This window comes from Carcharodon carcharias, chromosome 23 (genome assembly GCF_017639515.1).
Source record: "Carcharodon carcharias isolate sCarCar2 chromosome 23, sCarCar2.pri, whole genome shotgun sequence".
Taxonomy (NCBI): Eukaryota; Metazoa; Chordata; class Chondrichthyes; order Lamniformes; family Lamnidae; genus Carcharodon; species Carcharodon carcharias.
The window spans coordinates 37224840-37243483 of NC_054489.1; the positions used below are offsets into that span (position 1 = coordinate 37224840).

The 18644-nt window shown below is 43.3% G+C and overlaps 1 protein-coding gene across 1 annotated transcript in view; it reads left to right on the forward strand.

The window, feature by feature from the left end:
- fam171a2a (family with sequence similarity 171 member A2a) overlaps nt 1-18644 on the forward strand; it is a 274253-nt gene that overhangs the window by 137527 nt on the left and 118082 nt on the right. The window contains exon 3 of the mRNA XM_041173473.1: nt 6452-6544. Within this exon, the coding sequence (XP_041029407.1) occupies nt 6452-6544 (93 nt within the window). The remainder of the gene's footprint in view (nt 1-6451; nt 6545-18644) is intronic.

The window sequence follows — 18644 nt, forward strand, 5'->3', positions numbered from 1 at the left end:
CTTTGAGGACCTGAGAGATTAAGTAGGGGGTAGTGGGGGGAACAGTGTTTGGAGTTTTGGATGAAATTACAGGAATAATGATGTTATACATATTGATGAAATAGGGAGAAATAGGAATGGTGGTGGTTTCAGGCAGCCCCTCGGGATCAAAGATGACTTGCTTCCACTCCAGTTAGATTGGGTTCTGAGATGGCTGATAAGTCCAGTGTGCAATCTGCAGTCTCTGCCACATGTGGGACAGGTAGTGCTTGGCTGATGGGTTGTTTGGAGTTTGAATGCTCCCACCGATACCTAAACTTCACCTCTGCACATTCCTGACAAAGTCTCTTCACGTGTTTGGTGCCTTCCTGAATGAGCCTTCTCCATTTTGATCAGTCACAAACCAGGGAGATGGTGGCAGAGTGGAAATGTCATGGACTAGTAATGGCTAATGCTCTGGGGACATAGGTTCAAATTCCATCATGGCAGCTGGTGGAATTTAAATTCAGTGATCACATCTGGAATTGAAAGCTAGCCTCAGTAATGGTGACCATGAAACTATCATCGATTGTCATAAAGACCCACTAAAGTCCTTTAGGGAAGCCACTCTGCCATGGTGTCTGGAAATCTTGCCTGGCCTACATGTGACTCCAGGCCCACAGCAATGTGGTTGACTCTTAAATGGCCTAGCAGGCCACTCAGTTCAAGGGCATTTAGGGACGGGCAGTAAATGCTGGCCTTGCAGCAACACGCACTCCCGTGAAAGAATAAATAAAAAGGGTCTCGCATGGGTTGACCTTATCATGGATGCTTTGGCCATTCCTAAAGCATTTCCACTGTTCTTCTGCCTCAACCAAGTTACAAGTAGAGCAGTTGCTTTGGCTGGTGTCAGTTGCCAGGCATGTGAACGTTGTGCCTGGAGCTGGTTATGAATGATTAGTGCCTTGGTGCCGGGGAAGTTGGCTTGGGAAAAGACACTGCCATTGGGCTGTCTTTCTTGGCACTGGATTTGAAGGATCTTGCGAAGGCACCGCTGATAGTACTTTTCCAGTGCTTGAGGTGCCTGCTGTAGGTTGTCCAAGTTTCCAAAGCAGATAGGAGCACATGGAGCACTGCTTTGCGGTAAACCATGACCTTAGTCTTGGGTTTGAGATCTTGGTTCTCGAACACTCTTTTTCTCTGTCAGCTAAAGGCTGAGCTGGCTCACTGGAGGCAGTGATGAATTCCTTCTTCTAAGGTAGTGATTACGAGAGTGTCCATATGCTGAACCTGAGAAAGGGATACCAACTTTAATTTTAATTAAATTGTCCTGATGAGTGTAAGATGAAAAGCTTTGACAGCATGTCTCTCTTTTTTCAGCAATACTTAAGTTCTGTACTACCAAACGACTATTAATTTCTGGAAAGTCAAGGTTGAGAGTGTGGAATTTCCACTTAAATACTCCCCATGTGCACCAAGGCTGCTGAAGTGGGCAATCCAGGCCTTTTTCTTTCTTTATACCTAGGAGTAGGAGGAAGGTGCTAGAAGAACCTCCCAAGATATTGGGGAATTCAGGTCTGGGGCACTGGTCGGCTTTATGGAGAGCTCCCATGATACACTAATAAAAGTGCAATATTTAACCACTGTATACAAGCAACAGTTAACTCCTTGATAACCTTCTAAATTTATAGCCTCCATATGATTTCTTCAGAGCTAAAGAGTAGAAATGTTCTCTTTAGCTCTGAAGAAGTCATACAGACGAAACATTAACTCTGCTTATGTCTCCACAGATGCTGTCAGACCTGCTGAGTTTTTCTAGCATTTTCTGTTTTATCTCAGTATCCACTCTGTCAAGCCCCTTCATAATCTTGAATGTTTCAATGAGATCCCTCTCTCTTCTAAAGTCCAGATAATATAGGCCAAATTTACTCAACCTCTCATCCCAGGGACCAATCCAAAAAACCTTTGACGCTTCCAATGCAAGTATATCCTCCTTTAAATATGGAGACCAAAATTGCACACAGTATTCCTGGTGTGGTCACACGAAAGCACTGTACAATTATAGCATGACTTCTTCATTCTTGTATTCCAAACCCCTTGCAATAAAGGCTAATATGCCATTTGCTTTCTTAATTGTTTGCTGTACCTGCATGCTAACTTTTTGTGTTCCTTGTACAAGTACACCCAAGTCTCTGAATACCTACATTTCCAATTTTATGCCTTTTAAAAAAATATTCTACCCCTCTATTCTTATGACCAAAGTGAATAACTTTACACTTGCCTACATTATATTCCTTCTGCCACCTTGTTGCCCACTCACTTAACCTGTCTATAACTCTTTTCAGCCTCTTTGTGTCCTCCTCACAGCTTGCATTCCTAACTAGCTGTGTATTGTATGCAAACGTACATACATCTCTCTGTCTCTTTGTCTAAATTGTTAATATAGAAATCGCTGAGGCCCCAGCATTGATGCTTAGTCACAACTTGCCAAATTGAAAATACCCCATTTATCCCGATTTCAATCCCTGTCCTTTAACCATTCCTCTAACTATGCTAATACATCACTCGCAACTCCATGAGCCCTTATCCTGTATGTGTGGCACCTTTTTGAATGCCTTTTGCACATTCTTAACAAAATTAATATTTTTGCCAAACAGTGTTTCCCTTTAGTAAAACCTTGTTGACTTGTTCTAATCATACTGTGCTTATCTAAGTGCATCAGTAAGACTTCCTTAAATATGGATTCTAGCACTTTCCCGATGACTGATGTCAGGCTAATTGGCCTGCAGTTCCCTGTTTTCTCTCTTCCTCCTTTCTTGAATAGCATTGTTACATTTGCTAACTTCCAATCTGCTGGGGCTGTTTCAGAGTTTAGGAAATTTTGGAAAATCATAGCCAGGACATCCACTAGGTTTGCTGTGGCTTTGAATAAGTGGTTTTGGAAATATTTGTATTATTAATAACTATCAGTGTATAGAAAGAGACAGTTTGCTATGATGCACCAGCTTTCAACTTCAAAAGACACATGATTACCACAGCATGAAGCGTTATTGTGGCAGGATCATTCCTAGCCACTGCAGGGCACTTCTGGTGGTCACTGTAAGGCACATTCCAATATTAAGCAATGTAAAATACTTATGCCTGCAAGGTAAGAGAACATAATCACTTTCTCTGGAAAGGAGGCATCAGCTAGATAAGGCTGATGAATTTGCTTAAATCCAGGGCATTATAAATAGAACACATAAATATCAACCCAAAGATCTACATGAGATGAAAAGATTTTTGCAATCAATTGATATTTGCATCATGTCTGACCATAGAATAAATATAAATCACATGATTGGATAACCAAGAAATACTGCTATGCCTTCACTGTGCTGCATTTAATGCCGTATCTGACTCTTGCAAAACTAGGCAAACTGTGGCATCCATACCCTCTGAAGTATTGAGAAACTCTCAAAGTAGAAGAGTAGCTTGAACTGAGTCTAAACATCTGTTTACTGTTCCTCAGCTGTTGCAGTCATCTCTGTCTGCATCTGAAGGGCATGTGTGCTGACCATTGTCAAAAGAGTAATTTTTGTGCACAGTGCTTTAAATGATATGCCCCATGGGGTAGCAGTTCCCATCTTGGGTTTCAGCTATATTTGATGGGCCTCACACAAAATGTGTGTTTTGCTTCATCTGCAAGCAAAATTATTCTTCATTCTGCACTGAGGACCTGGGTGCATTTGCCCTACCGCCGACTCCTTCCATGCTACTTGTGCCTGTTGAATGAGGTCCAACTACGGGCAGCATCATTTTTAGCTCCTCTTGTAGAAGTACTAACATCTCACCATTAAAAGGCATTTTTCTCCCCGTATCAACGTGAACAAAGATTCCACTTTTCTGACATCCCACAATTCATTCTCCAGTGAGCTGTAACCTTTTGGAGCTGCTGCCCTGCCAATTTTCACATTCCCAAGCGTGCTTCAGGTCAGCTTCTCTGTGAGAGCCTTTTCAGGCGTGAGTAGCCTATTCAATTTAGGGGAAGGACTGTCATTCCCAAATTTGACACAGCACACGATCTGAATGCTGGAGTAGGTGAGCTTCCGCCAGTGTCAAGCTCAACCTTGATTTTGGCATCTTTGGCCATTTCCTTGCCAACAAGCATCCCTTGTGTTTTAGTCCTAAGAATGTTTGACAACCTGATGAGATATATATTTAATTTCCTTTCTTACTGGTTGAACTTCAAAGGGGATACAAAATATTTCTGGGACAGATTTACTTTAGGTCATCATTTATTTTTGAAGGAGGAAGGCTGCCTGCTCAGCGAGGGAGCAGGCAAAGAACCTCGCAGAGTTATTATTTAGGGCCATTATCTTCAACGCAGCACTACTAAGAGAACTAGCAAAGCATTGTGCCTCTTTATTATTTCTTTCACCACCTGTATTCTGTACATTGCTGTTCTGTAGATTGCAGCCGAAACAAAAGTCTATAACTTTCCAAAGTACGGCAAGTCATGAGTGGTCTTGAGACGTAACTTGTAAGCCAAATACAGTCTGTCAGCTTCTGTTTGAGATCTGGCTTTTTAGGTTACACTACATTGTAGAAGGTTGTATTTCAGTTCATAGGGAGTGAGAGATTGCTTATGGAAGTGACGTTGGTGCTGAACATGAGAGAAATATCTTGAGTAAAACTGAGAAACATAACAGTTGCTGGCTATTGATGGAATCTAAAAACCATTGGATGAATGGGAGCATTAATATTTATAGTGTTCTCACTGATGTAGATAATGCTGGCCATCACACGCGCTGTAAGGGTATCTTTAGAGACCAGAGAATAATTTTTTTCTCCCCTGGATTTCTGTTGGTCTGACCTTAAGCAGCATACTTTGTCAGGGAGTGTTCTAGCAGAATGTTTATACCTGATATCCCTGTTAATGAAACTTTGTTTCTGATGCCTGAGAATAATGGACGTAACATCGTCCATAAAACACAGCAGATTTAGAGAATATGGCAGAGCTCCTTGTTTTCTGTGCTATGTTGTTTTGCTGTCTTTTTGTTCATAATGTGTGAATTTGGGTCCAGATCACTCATCCCCTGGAAGCAAGGTCAGGTCCTAACGTTAGCAAATGACGTGTGGCTTGCTTTGAGCACCCTGGAGATGTTGTGCCTAGCATGTTTAGAGCACTTGCCAAATGATTCAGCCTTTTATTTCCTGGTCCAGGTATTACATAATACAAACTAAGGTTGTATTCCCTGGAATTTAGTAGCTTAAAGGGTGAATTGATCAAAGCTTTCAAGATATTACGGGGAACTGATAGGGTAGATAGAGAGAAATTATTTGCACTGGTTGGGGTGTCTATATAGGACTATGGAGTATGGTCAAAAAATTGGAGCCAGATCTTTCAGGAGTGACCTTAGGAAACATTTTAATTATACAGGGTGGTAGAAGTTTGGAACGCTCCTGCAAATGACAACTGATACTAGGTCAATTTTAAATTTTAAACTTGGGATTGATAAATGTTTGCTCTGTAAATGTTTTAAGAAATATGGGGCAAAGGCAGTTATATGGAGTTAGCTCACAGATCAGTTGTAATCTTATTGAATGGCAGAACAGCCTAGAGTGGGGTAAATGTCCAACTCCTTTTCCTATGGTCTTATTCCTGAGTCCCTCTCTTGACTGCTCCGTTTGTCACCAGAACACAGCACTTCTTTGCTGCTTTCTCAGACCTGCATTGAAATCCAGCAAATTGAACAGTGTACTTTTGTCCTACTGTTTAAGGTAATACAGGATTCCCACCATCATCTTGCAACAGCATTTTTTAAAAATAAGGGTGTGCCAAGTTAGTTACATTTAAAAACTAAAATATTATATTGAATGTTATTTGTGCTATAGTGAAGAAAGAAAGAACTCCATCTTTATGTAGCACTTTAACAAGTTCTCGGTGTCTCAAAGCACATCCAATGAATTGCTTTATTGCTTTTCAAGCGTAATTGTTATGTGAGCAAATGCTGTTGTAATGTTACTTGGTGCAGCTTGTATGAACTGTGTAGTTGTGGTTATGGTGACATGCTTTATCTTTGAACAGAGAATAGTGTAGACTGATGTTTTTGCTATTCAATAAAGGGAAACCTTCCTCTTTCCATTGTGTTCCCTATCTCAGCTGATCTTCAACAGAAAACAACTCCAGCCTATCCAATCTTTCCTCATAGCTAAAATTCTCCATTCCTGGCAATATCTTCATAAATGTAGAGTGTACCCTCTCTAAAACTTAGTTTGTTATTTAATTTGATGCCACCTTCAATCTTTGGCAATTAGTGAAGGCTTCTAAATATTTTTTAACATGGTGTTTGCATAATGCGAGCGATTAGGTGCCATTTTTGATTATCCTAGGTATCAAGGGATCACAGATGAAAAGCACTCTATATAATGTATTCTGATTTAATAAGTGGGACAGATTATAAATAGAGCAGTGGATCTAAATCTCTATCTTTTGCCTGTTTCCTTGCAGTGTTTACATCAGTGAGCCTTTATCTCCTTCCAGAACGCCCAGCTACTCTGATGCTGTATGAAGATGTGGTGCAAGTCCTTTTGGGATCACCTGGTAAGTGAGGAAAAAGCGTTCATTGTATAGAGTTGAACTCTCTCTAGCCCCACCATGACAAAATATTTGGTAAATTCAGAGAATCCTCCTGAATACATTGAGTATTTGCAAGCCAATGCTATTCTTGAATGTGAATTTTTATTCAACAGATGGGAATGGGACAACAGAATTCTCAGCTCAATCTATGTGCATGTTCATTTGAATTTGGACACCATTCCTTGGCAGCACTAGTGAGCGCTGACATCCAATGGGAATATTATCTGAAATAAAAGCAGAAAGCAGCTGGAAACCCTTAGCAAGTTAGGCAGCATGCAAAGGGAGAAATGGAGTTTAGGGCAGAATTAACGTAGATCGATGGGTTCTTGCCTGCTGGATGGAGAGCTGGTGATAACTCTGCGTCCCCTCTTTTCAGATTAGGCCCACTGCATTAAGTGACAATCAACTGGCCAGCGGCTGGCCTATCCTGCAATCAAGGACCTTGGGATCCAAGAGTTGCCAGTCAATCAGAGATGAATACTAGCAGTGGCAGGATGAGACCTTTTAGTGGCATTAATTGCCCTCTTAAGGACCTTAATTAGCAGCGGGCAGGAAGGCTGTCTACGAGCCTTCCTGCCATGGACTTGATCGGGCCAGAGGCAGAAAGGCAGTGGGCACGACACCCACCACTCTCCTGCCTGATTAAATGGCCCCCAGCCACTAAACTTACCAGGTGGGAGGACATTCAATTCTGCCCAATATTTCAGATCAATGGCCTTTCATGAGAACTGGTAGATGTTAGAGATGAACAGAAACCAAATACTGCAAACACTAGCAATGAACAGCTTTTATGCAAATGCTGAACTGGGAGGAAAAGGGAAATAACTGTGATAAGGTGGAGGGAAGAATGTTTAAATGCCATTAGGGATGAAGGGACAAGACCAGAGGGGGTGATAATGTGTCAGGTGTAGAAACAAATGATGGGCCCAGAAGCAGCGTAAATAGTTGCAGCAGTGTAGAAACACAATCACAGTTCATCATATGGTTGTTTCATATGATACTCATCTGATGACCCAAATGTGAGATCCTGCGGAGCAAAGCAGCCATTCAAAATTTCCTCTAGACCTCTGAATGCCTCTTGCTGGTTGATCTAGTATGGTACAGCATTTTCAAATGAAGAAAATACATCAGTGTGACACGTCTGTATTCAAGATTTCCTGAGACAGTAACTACTAGACCCAATCACAATCCATAATCACAGTGATAAGAAGATACAAGGGGATGTCATTCAATTTGCCTGGCCTGTTCCTCTAGCGATATTAGGGCTGATTTTTTGAAATACACAAGTGTAGTAACGGCATCAAATTATAATCTGCATCTTCACTGTGTAATATCCCTGTTAATGGGTATGCCAACAAAAAAGATGCAAGGAAGTTGGTTTGGCATAATGAGCAGTAAATGTGGAACAGGCTGATAGACAACGCTTGGTAACATGGAATCTTGAGCCACTTACTTGGGTACATGGCATTACTGGTTAACCTTACATTCTTTAAATAAGCTGATTTCTCATGCATCTGTTCCCAGGCTCTGCAAGCACTGTAAATTATAAGCTGGATTTTATGCTGCTCCATTTCCAGTCAGTTTGAAGGCATGTTCATCACATAAATTCCACCTGGCACTGTGCACCCCACCCCCCCCCCCCCCCCCCTCCCCCGGCCCCCCGCACCCCGGCAGCCCGCCTGCCCTACGGCCACTTGAGGCCCTTAAGTGGCCAATTAATGAGGCCACTTAAAGGCCTCATTCCTACTGTATTTTATGCACAGTGGGGTTGGAGGCCCATGTCTGAAGCTTGACAGCTTTAACTTCAATTGCCGCTGGTGAGCAAGGGGTGGGGAGACATTCTTTTTCAGTTGCCTGGGCCCATCAGAGACCTCCAGCCAAGGTTATCTCCCTCTTTATCATTCCCTTCCAGCCTGTCGACCTTGGCCACCAACCCCTCATCAATCCCACCCCCCTCCTCACTTCTCTTGCTGGGGCCAAACTGGTAGGCCCTGCCCCACGCCCAGTACTTGCCTCACATCTGGCTTCTGGCTCCTCAGTATCTAGAACTAAATGCTGCCACAGTTGTGGCCACCATTTCCAGTGACGCTGCTGGGCCCAGGGAGTTGCCAGTGATCTGATTGGCTGACAGCTCTCGGAGATGGAGCCTCCTCTCCAGGTGAAGGCAGAAGGTCCACCTCAGGCCAATTAATGCTTCCTCCAGTGTTAACAGGCTGCACGACCACCATCCGAAGCAGAAATGCTTTCAGTGCCCCTTCCTCACTTAGTAGAGGAGGAGCAGGAGAAAAGCAGAACTCCCAGGGATCTGGGGGCACCAAAAGCATACTGTTCATAATTACTGCAGTTGCACAGAAAGCCCCAGGAAAAGCTGCCAGTGACAACCTTGAACTGCCAATGGCCATTATTAAGATCTAAGTCCTCAATTTTTATGTTTCTGGCTCCTTTCCAGGCTTATGCAGAAGATGTTAGCAGCGTAAGGTAATTGCTGCCTTATGGAATACCTCGGCATCTGTTTGCTGTCTCCCCTCCATAAACTGTGTACCATCCAACTCTGGCAAAATGAATGAATATGCTAAATAACAACAATTGCGTAGAATATTTCAAATAGCATCCATATGGAATGATAATGACCAGTTTGCACCACACATACCTTTTGTATGAAGAAGTGTTTCTTGATATCACCCTGAGCAGCCTAGCTCTAATTTAATTTGGGCTTCCCTCTCAGAGGAAATCATTTTTCTCTATCTATTCTGTCAACACCTTTGAAAGGCTTACACAGCTCAATTGTATCAACCCAGTGAAACTCTACCATGTTGTGAATCATCACCTTCAGGATAATAGGAGAGAAATGGGGAGAAACATGGGGGAAAAGTTTGCCATGCTTGCGAGCAGGCCCAAACGCATCAATGCAAGACAATGACATGATTGTACTGACAGTTTGCAAATGAGAAGAGAGAACGAGCCCTTGAATGATACAAAATTGTTATATTATTGCAAACTGTCACTGTTTCCAAGAATTGTTCTCCCTTTTAGGGCTTTCTGCCGTCATGGAGGGTTTGGGGGTGGGGGAGTGTAGTTGTCTGTTGGACAATCGACCTTGGACAATGCAAAATCTCCTGCAGGTAAGTGAAAGCACTTGTGATGACTTATTTGATACCAGTGCCTCCCTGCGTTCAACATCTTCTCCCGATGACCTGCTGGAGACTGGAACGTGTGGTGTGGGAAATGAAGTATGTGCAACAGCATGAAGCTTTCTGTTATCGGGCCGTCGTGACTGCGTGAAGCTAGATGCACAGATGCTGCTGCTATTCCGCGGGTTGTTCAGGAAAGATTTTTAATTGCAATCTGTCTGACTTTGTCTAGACCGAGTAGAGAACAGAGTGCCTTGACTGTGACTCATTGTCAGCATAATTTCTTTCGAGCACTGTCAGTGACATGTCCTGCCATAAAAAATCAACATCAAAGATGCATCTCCAAAGACAAGGGAAAATTAGCAATGAAGTTTTTTAGGAGAGGAGTTCAGCATAATGGAACTGGCTGAACTTTTTCTTTCTGGAACAAAAATTTGCAGCTGTGGTGATCCAAACTGTGATCGAACTGGTAGATTCCTGATATCTTAAATTAACTCTCAAACCCCGAATTAAGGAGTGTGTCAGTTATGTTGCAACACATAGATTACTTGAAAGTAATCCGTGATCTCACCATAGGATACAGATTATGCCATTAAAGGCAAAAGCAGGGCTGGACAATGTAGACATTGTTAATTGGACCCTGAGATGACATTGTAGTTGCTCCCTCATTTTTGGTTTTATTTATATATATGTGATTTTTTGCACTTAATGTTAAGGAGTGAAACACTTTCCATTTTAAATATTCCCAGTGTCAGCATCAAATACTACCTTAGCTTGGAAATAGCACAGCTAGATGCAGAGTGAGACTTCTCTTGATGGATATTAATGATCTGGACTTGGGTGTACATGGCATACTTTCATAATTTGCAGATGACACAAAACTTAAAAATATTGTGAACTGTGAGGGGGGACAGTGACATACTTCAAGAGGACATGGACAGGCTGATGGAATGGGTGGACGAGTGCTAGATGAAATGTAATGCAGAAGTGTAAAGTGTCCTACATTTTTCTAGGAAGAATGAGGAGAGGCAATATAAAATAAAGAATACAATTTTAAAGGGAGTGCAAGAGCAGAGGGACCTGGGGTATATATGTATAAATCACTAAAGATGATTGGAAAGTTGAGAAAGCGGTTAATAAAGCATACAAAATCCTGGGCTTTGTAATTAGAGGCATAGAGTACAATAGCAAGGACATTATGATGAACCTGTATAAAACATTGCTTCAGCCTCAACTGGGGTATTCTATCTACTTCTGGGCACCACATTTTAGGAAGGATGTGAAGGCATTTGAGAGGATGCAGAAAAGATTCACAAGTATGGTTCAAGGGATGAAGAACTTCAGTTTCATGGATAAGTTGAAGAAGCTGGGTATTTTCTTCTTTGAGTTGAGGAGGTTGAGAAGAGATTTGATGGAAGTGTTCAAAATCGTGAGGAGTCTGGACTGAGTGGAGAAATTGTTCCTTTTGGTGGAAGGCTTGAGAACCAGTGGGACTCTGATTTAAGGTGATTGACGAAAGAACCATAATGACATTAGGGAAATCTTTTTAAGCAGCAAGCGGTTTGGATCTGGAATGCATTTCTCAAGAGTGTGGTAAGGCAGATTCAATAAAAGCCTTCAAAAGAGAATTCGATAATTATCTGAAGAGAAAAATAATTACAGGACTACAGGGAAAAGGTAGCGTAGTGAGACTTGCAAAGGACACAGTAGGCCAAATGGCCTCTTTCTGCGCTGTCACCAATCGATGGTTCCCTAACCTGTCCTGATAACCATGTACACTGACTGGGGAAGAGGACTGAGGTGTATTTTGGGCATAGTGATAAACACTGGTTGGTGTGCTGGTAATCTCTGGAAATAGTTGCCTTTGCTTCTGCCTTGGGCCCCTAGCTGTGGCTTCCTGTTGCGCTCACCTAACTCACACCTGCTGTCTTCACTTCAGTTGAGCTTGGTGTATTTAACTGAGGCCCAAGGGTTAAATTGGCGCGGGCCTCACCTTCAAGAGCTCAGGTGAACTGGATGCTTTCCACAGTAAGTCCATGCTGGCTGCTTTCATAGAGTTAGAATCGAGGCATTAAGACCAAATATTTTGTACAAAACTTTTCCCTTCTCTGATGTGATTGTCTACACCATTGCACCATGAATGATTACTATGGACAGTGTTTCCTCATTCATATTATAACTGCATGACAAATTCACCACAAAATGTCTCTAAGCACCAATGGCAAGGCATAAAGCAGAAAAAACATTAACTGCAGCATTATCTCCCTTGATAATACATTAGACTGAATGCTGACTCAATGAATTACTGCAGTACATTCAAGGGGATCAGATGATATTTCCCGATCGGTTTATGTTTATTGCTTGACCCCGATTAGTTTTCTGTCGGAAAGTCAGCAATGCTCTCTGCTTTAAGGGCTTACATTTGCTTTCTGTTGATATTTATTTTATTTTTGGTATTGTGTATGGCTTTGCCTTACAGATGGAGTTTTTTGACTTTCTATCCCCCAACTTAGGAAGTTTATGATGTAGAACATCACAGATGAGGTTTTATGATGCAGCACCACACAGAGCTTGAATTTGATGGTCTCTTGCCTCTAGATGGAGGTTTGCATGATATAACTAGATTATGGACACCCAAGTTAAGAATAAGCAACATTCTAGATTAGCAGTTCAGATATATGCAGGCCTTGTGTATAATAAATTTCACAGTATAAACAGAATAGACAATAGGGATGAGGGGGGGATTGTTAAAGTTCTTCCCCTATATCACAGAATAACTAAGCTTTAATCTTTGTAGGTCGCATAGGTATGTGTCATACAGCCTTAGGAGTCTCATATAAATTCCAGAATCCTAGTAGTGAAGTGCAGGCTGCAGAATCAAGCCTACCATATAGTTTCTCACCTCTTGACCTGCTTCACTCATAAGTGACTACCCTGCTAGGAATGTAGTATTGTAGAATTTGTAGCATATAACATTTCTTTTCATGTCCCACTGATTTGCAAGCATCTCAGGTTGCTTTGTGTGTTCGGATTCAGAAAAGAGGCACTCCGTTCAAAACAGGCCCTTCAAAACCTCCGTGTCAACAATATAAGGGAAAAAAGCACATACAGGACTGAATTCTCTGGGCGAGAAGAGCTGGATTCCTAAGGTGCAGGAACTGCATATAGCCCTAGGGCTGCCTGGTAAACACCCCTGCTCTAAGGTTTACTTCTGAGGAAAGCTTTTAACAAGCTGCCCTACAACATGAGCCAAGGGGCAAATTTTAATGTCCTCCCTCATAGCGAACTTAGTGCTCAGGGTGAGGGGGGCATTTATTAAGGCAGGAGGGTGGCGGGTGGCGACCCCATCACTGTCCCGTCTCCATCCTGATTAAGTCCGTGCCCTCGTGGAAAAATAAGGTGCAATGGGTCCAGATTTAAATGGGAATTGAGACTGACCCCAGTTGTGCTGCTCCCAGTCAGCCAATTGAGCTATTGCTGGTGGACCAGCCCCCGGCTGGCCGGTGGAGGGTGGTGGAAAAGCCCTTGAGTGGGCAATCAATGCGTGGGAACCCATGCTCCTCATGCAGGGGGCTTGCCATGTGGGGAACATGACAAGCAAACCCTTGTGGGTTTGCTTGCCGGCTCTTGGGGGTATGTGGGGTGCGGGGTGGGGGGGATGGGGCAGTGTCTTCATTCAAAAGCACTCAGTGTTTGATCAAGCGATCTAGTATTGGGAAGAGAGCTGCTGAGATCCACATCCTGCCCTGGCTGTTGACCCCTCTCCCGCCATCGTTCATCTGTGGTCTATGATCCAGTGTCGATACTTGGCCTCAGATGGATGTTGTACTGGCAGTAACCAATGCCTTCCCTGTGGTGCTGCTGTTCACGAGAGCTGCCAACCTCAAATTGAATCCAGTCTCAGAAAATGGCAGCATGTTTGGATTGCTGTGGAAGAAGACATCAGCATTTGCGTCAAATTGCTATATCATGACAATCCAGATGTACTGCCATCTTCTGAATCTGTATTGATTGAACTTATGAACTTAGCAATGTGTGTGGTCGAGTTCAGTTTTAATGACATCATGTATGTCTAAATAGATGGTTTAGCCATGGGATCCCCCAGGTCCATTTTCTCGCTAACATTTTAGTTGTTTTCCATGAGAAATGCGTTTTTGATGGAATGAGCCCTAACCTCCTACCCCGTGCATACTCCGATACGTAGATGATACGTTCACGATCTTTAAATCTGCAGCTGCGTGTAAGGATTTCCTTGCACATCTTTAATGTGCTCCATCCTGCATTCCAATTCACTTTTGAGATGGAGCAGTCTAATCTGCTCGCTTTCCTCGATATGCTAGTTGAGAAATCTGCTAATAGGTTTCCCCAATACTGTCTACTGCAAGCCTACCTTCACCAGTCAATTTACACATTAGGATTCGTCTAGCTGCACATCCTATAAGATTAGCTTTATTAGCAGCCTTGTAAATAGAGAGCTAGCCATTTGCTCAACTAGATGCAGAAACAGAGCACATCAAAGCTATCCTGCAGGACAGTGGGTATCCTGATCAGATTATTGTTCACTGTGTATCCACCAAAATCTCAAATGGGCCAAAGACTATCAGTTTACGGACCTGAAAAGTGCCCGGTCTACCTCACATTACCCTCGAAAGGCAAAGTATCTCAAGAATTTGAACAGCAGGTTAAGCAAGCCATTTCAAACAGCTACTCTGCAGTGGTATTTTCCACTAATAGGATGCAGCTGTCAGACCGAAAAGATATTCTGCCGACTACATAATTGAGCAATGTTCTGTATGAATTTCACTGCTGGTGCAATACCAGGTACGTTGGCCATACGTCCCAGCAATCGCCCAATTGAATAAAGCAATATGTTCCTCTTGCTGTTCATAATAGGCTGAGTGCAGACTGTACTCAACTCGCCCATACTTGCAAAACCAAAACCAAAACATCTACTGTTAGATCTGATTCTGTGATTGGGCAGCACTTGCTAAACAATCCTGAGTGTGCCAATAGCTACATCAAACAATTTAAAATAATCTGAAACAAAAACGGAAAATTCTGGAAAAACTCAGCAGGTCTGATGGCATCTGTGGAGAGAGAAACAGAGTTGACGTTTCGAGTCCATAAGACTTCTTCAGAGTTACCGAGCAGTAGAAATGTGTTGAAATTTACACTGTTAACGGGGGTAGAGCAGGTGAAGCTGGATAGAAGGCTGGTGATAGGTGGGGGCAAAGGAGAGATTGACAATTATGTCATGGACAAAGGGAGTGCTAATGGTAATGGTAAGGGCTAAAAAAAGCACTGATAGTGGCATTAAGGTAAGAGAGCAGAATGTGATAATATCAGGACAAGGATAAGCACTTTGAAATGAACAACATGAACAAGTAACAGATGGCCCTTGTGAGGATGGGGAGGGGGCTTTGGTGGGGGGAAAAAGTATCAAAAATGGGATAAAAAGGGGGGAAAATAAAGGGGGATAAAACAATGAATAAATGAATGAAAATAAGTGAATAAAAAATAAAAATCAGTTTTGAAAAGGAGATATAAAAGGGGTGTAGATAGAGAGTTCATGGTCTGAAGTTATTGAACTTGATGTTAAGTCCGGAAGGCTGTAAAATGCCTCATCAGAAGCTGAGGTGCTGTTCCTCCAGTTTGCGTTGGGCTTCCCTGGAACATTGCAGCAGGCCAAGGACAGACATGTGGGCATGAGAGCAGATGATGAGTTGAAATGGCAAGCAACAGGAAGGTCTGGGTCATGCTTGCGGACAGACCGAAGGTGTTCCGCAAAGCAGTCACCTAGTCTGCGTTTGGTCTCACCAGTAGAGGAGACCACATTAGGAGCAGCGAATGCAGTAGACAAAATTGAAGGAGGTGCATGTGAAGCATTGCTTCACCTGAAAGGAGTGTTTGGACCCTTGGGCGATGATGAGGGAGAAGGTAAAGGGGTAGGTGTTGCACCTTCTGCGATTGCATGGGAAGATGCCGTAGGAAGGGAATGAGATGTTGGGGGTGATGGAGGAGTGGACCAGGATGTCCTGGAGGGAATGGTCCCTATGGAATGCTGATGGGGATGAGGGGAAGATGTGTTTGGTGGTAGCATCATGCTGGATTTTGCATAAATGGCGGAGGATGAAAAGGTGGGGTGAAAAGTGAGTACAAGAGGAACCCTATTATGGTTTTGGGAGGGAGAGGAAGGCATGAAGGCAAAGGTGCGGGAGATGGGCCAGACACGGCTGAGGGCCCTCAGTATGTGGGAAATCCCGGTTAAGGAAAAAGGAAGACATATCAGAAGCGCCATTTTGGAAAATGGCACATCGGAACAGATGTGATAGAGATGAAGGAACTGAGAGAATGGGATGGAGTCCTTACAGGAAGCAGCATGTGAGGAGCTGTAGTCAAGGTAGCTGTGGGAGTCAGTGGGCTTGTAATGAATATTGTTGAACAGTATCACCAGAAATGGAGACTGAGCAGCCAAGGAAGGGGAGGGAAGTGTGGGAGATGGACCATGTGAAGGCGATAGAGGGGTGGAAGTTGGGAGCAAAACTGATAAATTTTTCCAGGTCCAGATAACAGCATGGAGCAGCACCGAAACAGTCATCAATATACCAAAGAAAGAGTTGTAGGAGGGGGCCGGAGTAGAACTGGAACAAGGAATGTTCCACATATCCCATAAAGAGACAAGCATAACTGGGGCCCATGCGGGCACCCATAGCCACCCCTTTTATTTGGAGGAAGTGAGACAAGTTAAAAGAGAAATTGTTCAGTGAGAGAACTAATTCAGCCAGACGGAGGAGAATCGCAATAGATAGGGAATGTTTGGGCCTCTGTTCAGGGAAGAAGCGGAGAGCCTTCAGACCATCCCGGTGGAGGATGGATGTGTAGAGGGATTGGCCATCCATGGTGAAGAGGAGGCAGTTAGGGCCAGGGAACTGGAAATTGTTGATATGATGTAGGGCATCAGAGGAATTGTGGATGTAGGGAGAAAGAGACTGGACAAGGGGAGAGAAAACAGAGTTGTGATAGAAAGAAATGAGTTCAGTGGGTCAGGAACAGGCTGACATGGTCGGCCTGTCTGTTTCTGGATTTTGGGAAAGAGGTAGGAGTGGGTTGTCCGGATTTGGGAGACTTGAGGTTGGAAGCTGTGGAGGGAAGATCTCCAGAAGAGATGAGGTCAGTGACAGAACTGGAAACAATGGCTTAATGTTTGGTGGTGGGGTCATAGTCCACAGGGAGGTAGGAAAAAGTGCCTGAGAGTTGGTGCTTAACCTCTGCAATGTAGAGGTCAGTGTGTCAGACAACAACACCACCATCCATGACGGCAGGTTTGATAACAAAGTCAGGATTGGACCTAAGAGAGTGGAGTGCAGCAAGTTCTGAAGGAGACAGGTTAGAGTGGGTGACAGGAGCAGAGAAATTGAGATGGCCAATGTCACACCAACAGTTCTCAATGAAAAGATCAAGAGCAGGTCAGAGGGAGGGGTCCAGGTGGAGGGAGAATGCTGGAGGTGGGTGAAAGGATCAGTGGAACAGGGGGAGGAGGACTCCTGCCCAAAGAAGTGAGCACGGAGACGAAGGCGGTGGAAGAAGAGTTCAGCATCGTGCCGAGCCCAAAAATCATTGAAGTGAGGGGGTAAGGATATGAAACTGAGTCCTTTGCTGAGTACTGAACGCTCAGCATCAGAGAGCGGAAGGGAAAATCAGAGGGTATGGTGAATACACGGTAAGGGCTGGGATTAGAAGATGGGATGGAGTCAGAGGGATGGGAAGAGTTGGAGGGTCCCGGATAGGCATTGGTAGCAATGAGTTGTTGGAACTTGTGTTCCTTAGCACCTGAGAGGAAGAGAAAAAGTTTCTTGTTAAGGCGTCAGATGAGATAAAGAATAAAATGAAACTGTGGACAAGGACAGCTTTGAGATAGGGTGAGTCGGTGCTGCTGGAGGGAGAGGTTGAGTGTGTTCAGATGGCGGTACATAGCACTGAGAGGGGATCTTGGGATGTGGCGAGAACAGTAGTCCGAGGATGTCGGAGATACCTGTAATCCTGGGTGGATTCAAAACATGAGGGATGGAACTTCAGTTAGAATCCGCGTGGGGTAAGTTGGAGATGGGAACAGTCACTGAGGAAGGAAATATGGCTGTGAAAGCGAGTTTTGGTAAATACCTTGTCAAACACCTGGAGGGAAATGGAAAGCTATGAAGGTGAACGGGGCAGAAGAGACAAACCGAAACCCTGTTGGAGAGATGAGATTACTTTTTCAAGGTAGCATTCCTGGAAGCTAAGTGGCAATGAATTAAACATGAAGATAAAAGTAAAACACTGCGGATGCTGAGAATCTGAAACAAAAACAGAAAATGCTGGAAAAACTCAGCGGTTCTGACTTAAAATAAACCTCAGCAGGTCTGATTTAAAATAATCAGCTGAGCTCATAATGTGGCTCATTTGCACTTCCTAGGAGCCACAAACATTCATGCACAGGAACCCATTCTTTGCAAACAAAAGGAAAATATTCAAACATTGCACCTTTTTTAATTACTCGGAAGCATGGGGAGCCTATAAATCCCCATTGCTTTTTCTATGCCAGTGCCTTGGCCAATCAGAGTCAACTTTCCAATCAATCAGCAGTCCATTTCTCCTATGGTATAAATTGTTATAGTTTGAAATTTGGCATTCTTGTGTTTGTCTTGATGAGTGCAAGATAAAAAGTTTAGGCAAAATGTCTCTTTTCAGCAATACCTCACAATTTCACCATTTTAAGAAACCTCCATTAAATCTCCTCTTAGCTTTCTTTACATCAATGAAATTACTCTCCATACTGTATCGCAATGCTCTCAAAAATAATTTCAGCTTATTATTTATTTGATTACCATACAAAATGCAACAAACCATAACCATTGCATTTTCCATCCCACCGCTGGCACACTCTCACATTCTGA